Raw genomic sequence first — 6,000 nt, 5'->3', positions numbered from 1 at the left:
AGAGATGATTATTGTTGCACATACATTTCTGTTTCACAAAGCCTTCATCAGTAGCATTACCTTGCCCATCTACGATTTCTTGAACTGGAAGTTTCTAGGGGGCAAGATATTAATTTAATGTAACAGTGATCTAAAAGCTAAGTTGAACTTGGTGTTTTAACAACACATCATCACAAGACAGTCTCAGCTATTTTCTAGGTATACATTTTTAGATTATATTATATATATATATACACATACAGAGGAGACAGTATATAGCATATATACAGCATATAAACACATAGATATGCTCTGAAATAACTGTGCATTCAGCAATCATATATGAAAAGTCAATCTGGAACTTTATGCTGTACTGCAATCTGTTTCTCATAACTAAATGCACCAACATCAGAAGCCTTACATAACAGCACTATTTGAAGACAGCACACTAGTGACTTGCAATTCATTCAAACCTGGCTAAAGGATATTTGAAGATGATTTGTGGGATGTAATTACAAAGGGTTTTTCTAACAAATGATCTACTGACACCATTTGAGTTGGCAGAGAAAAGGAAGGGGAAAGGAACAGGCAGAAAGCTGTATTTGTCATCCTCATAGTCTCAGTGTTTGACACTCCCGATATTGAGCTGATCAGTTATGATGTAAATATAGGTCATGGAATTACTTAACATAAAAACATTAAAAAAAATCAAGAAGTCCAGTTATTAAGAACCCTGCTTCAGTTTACCTACCAATATGGTTCTATTGTAGATTATGAGAAACTCACAGGTTTAATGAGTATAATATCTAGACCATTGAGAAGTAAGGAAATATTAACTCAATTTTTTATGTAGAGAATTATGCAAATGAGGTAAATAAATGAAAGACCCCAGGTTATAAACAACTGCTAGCTAAGGATTGAATTACAGTTTCCAGAGTTGATGTCTATTTCTGCTGTAGTCCATCCATGGGCTCAATAAAAAAGGTAGATAACCTTTTAGAGATGTCAAGCCAATTAGATTAAACTACAAAAACTGTCCAACATTTTGTTTTCAGTTTAGAAGAAAAAGATTTCTTTAAAAATATGTCCTTGTAAATTAATTCTCCTATATTCATGGACACAGCTGAAGGTCCACAACATTAAACCTTTCAAAGAGCAGCCACCAACCACATTCCTTATTAAACAAGAATCAAACGCAGTGCAGGGCACCACAGGCCTACAGGTACTGCCCTTAATTGGAATTACAGAGGCACCTGAGATGCACACAGCATGTGTCCCTGTAGGGGCAAGGAAGAGAACAACTGTAACAAATCAAGTGAGCACAAAGAATCAACACTGGCTGGCAGGGGAAACAACAGAATGACTACATTTTGCTGCTATCCAGCACACTAAGAGATATTAATGAAAAATAAAAGGGAAACATTGGAAACACTTTTCAAAAAATTTATATAACAATGAAAGCCAAACAACATTAGACAAAGACTGTGGAAGTAAAGAGACCTAGGAATGAATGACGGAAACTCTTCAGGGCTTCTCAAAAATTGCAAAAAAAAAAAATTTATAGAAAATAGCTAGGCAAATTAAGCACACAGCTAAGTCATTGTTAACAGTCGTTGGATCACTTTAATCCAAGCATAAAAGGATATAATAACACAATGTCTGTAAATTTAGTAACTTGCATTTTAAATCTGAAGGCAGGGAACAGATTTTTATATCTTTGGTTTTCAAGTAACAATGTCTGTACTTATGAAACGTACATTACAAACTTCTCCTAGGTCCTTTTTAAATTGCTCACTGTCTAGAGGCCAGTGAATTCTGCATCTCCTCTACCAAAACCAGGTTCTATAAAAACAACTGTGTTTGTGGAAACACGCGGAGCCTTAACCCACCTTGCCAGACACAATCTTCTCGTAAATTTGAATGGGTTGATCTGCAAAGAATGGGGGATATCCAGCTGCCATTTCATAGATTAACACTCCTAGTGCCCACCAATCCACTGCCTTGTTGTAACCCTGAATGAAATGAAACATGCCACTGTTAGTACAGGTTCTAACACAGGTTAGGATTTTTCAGTATAGATCTATGTATTTATGGAATACAAAGAAAGCAAATACATTATTGTTCATTTAATCCAGAACTTACAACCTGGCACCAACCAACCTGGCATTCAGAGATTCCAACAGCAATACACTTAAAACCTAATACAGTGATGACAGTGAAACAGTGATGGAAATAAGGCATTTTGCACACATTACTGTGATGAGTGCCAGTGATTTCTTTACACTCCTGGGTAAATGGGCACAACTTATTTCTTTAAAATCAAAACAGTTTTCTTACAGACTGATAATTCTTCAAAGCCTAAGGAAATTTCATTATAATATCATACATGACACTTGCTCTATTGTACACTGTCACCATTTTGCTTGATTATCCACATTTTGGAACTTTCAGTTTCATATGTAGTTAACCAGCTACAAGAGCTTAAAAGTTTAGTTAATTACCTGTTTGATTTGATCTTAAAAGCCTGAACCTTAAACCATTAGTAGGTCCTATTCAACGTTATAAAAGACAAAGAAACCACCAAAACCATCCATTTCATATATGTTCTCTCAGATTTTTTTACAGGGCTCAGACTCAGACTTTAAGGAAAATCTATTGTGAAGACATTGTAGCAGATGCATTGTAATTTCTTCTGCTGTTTTAGCTGCACAGGGGGAAAAACATGCAAACAACAAACATTTTTTTCCCAAAGTATTTTTTTCACTTTTGATGATCTGCAAAGGGTATTTAATTAAAGCACATGTTAAATGTGTACTTTAACATTATGCACTATGATTGTTTAATAGCATAAGCAGTTCTGTATTTTCCATTTGCAAAACATACAGTGCTGCAGTTAAACAGCTATAGGATAAATAATTTTTTTTATGTTGGAACACTTAATGCAAGTAATGGACACACAGATCTACAGTCAGCTTAGACTGCATGTGCTTTATGTGTAAAACCAGTGGATTGTAATGTTTGATTTGATGTCAACTGCCTTAAACCTGAAACTCTGCAACTAGTTATGTAATGACTACTGATTCATCCCATACACAGTTCTTGTTACCTCTGGAGTTCTTGTCCTAGTGTGTTAACACTTCAGAATGTAATCACTCAGATCTGTTCTTCTGATAAGGATGTTAGTTAAATAACCTAATTACAGGTTCTTTAAATCTCTTTGCTCCTTACAACTTATGTGGCAAGCATATGTACAAAGTTTGGTACAGTCATGTGAAAATTCCTTATCTGGCATAAATTTTGGCACACTGAACAAATATTTACAATGCAATGACTGCATTTTGTGTCAATTGACTAATCAATTAATTTTTGGAAGTATCAGCAACTTTTTATCTCAGAGCTTGATAATTGGGTGAGAAGCTTTAACTACATCAAATGCATGGCTGAATAACAAGACAAAGTACCTTGCTGAGAATTATTTCAGGTGCCAGGTATTCTGGAGTCCCACATAACGTCCAAGTTCTGCCTTTTACTCTTTTTGCAAAGCCAAAGTCCGTGACCTGCCATCAGAAGAAATAAATTGATTGTAAGTGCCTTGCTACAAAAAAATTTAAAATTAAGTACTTTGGAAATATTTTGGAAAGCCATTTTTACAAGGGAAAAATTTATTTCTCAAATTACATAGTATCATATAGTCAGATGTACCTTTATTAGTCAGTCTTCCTGGTACGTCTAAGTCAGATAAATAGGTCTCATGATAAAATTAATAAAGAACACAAAATATGTATTATCACCCTGACACCAGCTTCTATTTATAATTTAAAAATCAGTGGAAACTATGGTTTACTAATCTTCCACATGTACTGCAATTACATTATTATTTTTTGTTATATTTTAACATCAGACTGTTTGTAATGCTGAAAATTTGAAGAATATAAACAAGGTATCTACCATTTCCTTTAGTTAACAAATAAATGAATCACAAAAAGGGTCAATATATCCCCCAGTCTTGTAAATTTTGAATTTTATTGCATAAGTGTATAAAGGTCATATGTAAAATTAGTGTGGGAATAAGACATATAGAACATAGAAGAGGTCTTCCAGTAACTTCTGATTCTGAGTATCTTTGAAAGCATAATCAGAGTCAAGTTTGTTTATTTGAGGCCTGGGGGGGGCGGAATGTAGCAATAACTGTACTCACAAATGGCAAGTACTTGGACATTATAAATTCCTCATTTCACTTGTCATGTTTTATACAGTAAGTTTTCAGAACTCTGTGTCTGTGTTTTTACCTGGACCATACTGTGGAATACATATAGAACCCAGGTAATGACATGAGGAATTCTGGGATCAGTTTCAAGCTACTAAGTCTGTGCTTGTTTCTTTTGTTTCCTCCTTCTTGGTATCAATTTCAACCCATTTCTTGAGAAAACATACTGTACCAAATGAGAATCATTGCTAATTATACAATAACCCGTGCTGATTGCTGTACATTAATGTCACAACTAAAGAAGCCAAACTATTAAGGCAGCTTTTTTCCATTTTTGGTAGAAACAACAGCATCAGCGGCTGGAACTGAATGGAGTGGGTGACATGCTGACTGGAGAGACCTGCTTCAGTCAGCAAAGAATCATTTCTGTGTTTGGGAATGCACATCAGTCTACGTATGAAGAATACACTGCAGATATGGGACAAACAGTAATGGCTTTGAAATACAAAAAGAAAATGAAGCTGGAGCTGCAGCATCAACATATGAACACAAGCCTCCCTCTGCCACCATCACAGAAACATGCTGTTGCACAGAGAGAGCTGCCAGTGCTGGACTAAAGCAGTCACAGCAAATGGAGTAAACCAGCCATACATTAATGGTGCTCCCCAACTACGTTAAACTTGTATTGATCTTCTCCCTACAGTGTTATCTTAGACTCCATGCAAAAAAACTGTCTTACAGTTATAAACAACATAACATAGGAATCCTTTACACTTCTCTCAAACATTTTTATTATGCATTTTCTTGTTTAGATTCTGCTGTGGCAAAAGGTGACACAATGAGGGAAGAACTTCCTTTTAAGTTTAAGGGCTACACATTGCAAGCATTGCAGAGTGCTTGTTGCTGCACTCTGCCTTCCCATTTGCCATTTAGCTAAAAACATAAGAGATAAGAGGAAGATGAGAAGGTGCCATGAGAGGCTGTTGTAAAACAAAAGCTGTTATTTGAGCACTGCAGTGCAGACCTCAACTCAGCTCCCACCCCTGTGCTGGGAAGGCTCAGACTCTCCAAGGGCGGGACTCATCTGATGGACATTAAGTACTATCATGTCAGGGCTAACATCTAAGCTGGTTTTCCTAAACTCCTTATACAGACAGTGCAGAGAAACAGACATTTTAGGGCATCTTTCATCTGTTCTAGGGCAGACGTATAAAATAGGTCAGATGAACAGAGCCATGTAATCACCTACTTCTCACCACAGACCCCAAGGGAAATCCTGACAACTGGCTCAACTGCAGACAGCTCTACTGTGCATACTTAATTTTAGTCAGAGGAAGTACAACCCAAGGGTTTTAACCATTACTAGACTGTATGGCATTTGAATGCTCCACACAAACATGCTAACAGATCATTTATTCTAAACACATTTTCTCAAATTACCTAAATCTACACTGCAAGACAAAACTTCATCCCGAGATATATGAAGAATACATACCTGGATGTATCCTTGCTGATCAATTAAAAGATTTTCAGGCTTTAGATCTCTGTAGATGAGGTCTAATGAATGGAGGTACTCAAATGTTAGCACTATCTGAGCTGCATAAAACCGTGCATGTGGCTCACTGTGAAGAATTAAAAGAATATTAAGTACCCCAATGCTATGCTAAGGTACCAAAACAACCATCTAACTGTCAGGGATAGACAAAGTAAGTATCTTTTAACTGGTTCTTTTACTGTGCAACAAGAGAAAGCAAAACCAAACATTTTTAGAATTGATACATACATTCCCTAAATTTAAGTCTTGCAGCTAAAAT

At 36.0% G+C, this 6,000-nt stretch overlaps 1 protein-coding gene across 1 annotated transcript in view; it reads right to left on the bottom strand.

The window, feature by feature from the left end:
- PRKACB (protein kinase cAMP-activated catalytic subunit beta) overlaps window positions 1-6,000 on the bottom strand; it is a 30,809-nt gene that overhangs the window by 6,377 nt on the left and 18,432 nt on the right. The window contains exons 6-8 of the mRNA XM_031057915.1: window positions 5,682-5,808; window positions 3,441-3,536; window positions 1,869-1,991 (exon numbers count right to left, since the gene is read on the bottom strand). Coding sequence (XP_030913775.1) covers window positions 1,869-1,991; window positions 3,441-3,536; window positions 5,682-5,808 — 346 coding nt within the window. The remainder of the gene's footprint in view (window positions 1-1,868; window positions 1,992-3,440; window positions 3,537-5,681; window positions 5,809-6,000) is intronic.

The sequence above is a fragment of the Geospiza fortis genome, unplaced genomic scaffold, assembly GCF_000277835.1.
Source record: "Geospiza fortis unplaced genomic scaffold, GeoFor_1.0 scaffold403, whole genome shotgun sequence".
Lineage (NCBI taxonomy): Eukaryota > Metazoa > Chordata > Aves > Passeriformes > Thraupidae > Geospiza > Geospiza fortis.
This window is presented reverse-complemented; position numbering and strand designations above follow the sequence as displayed.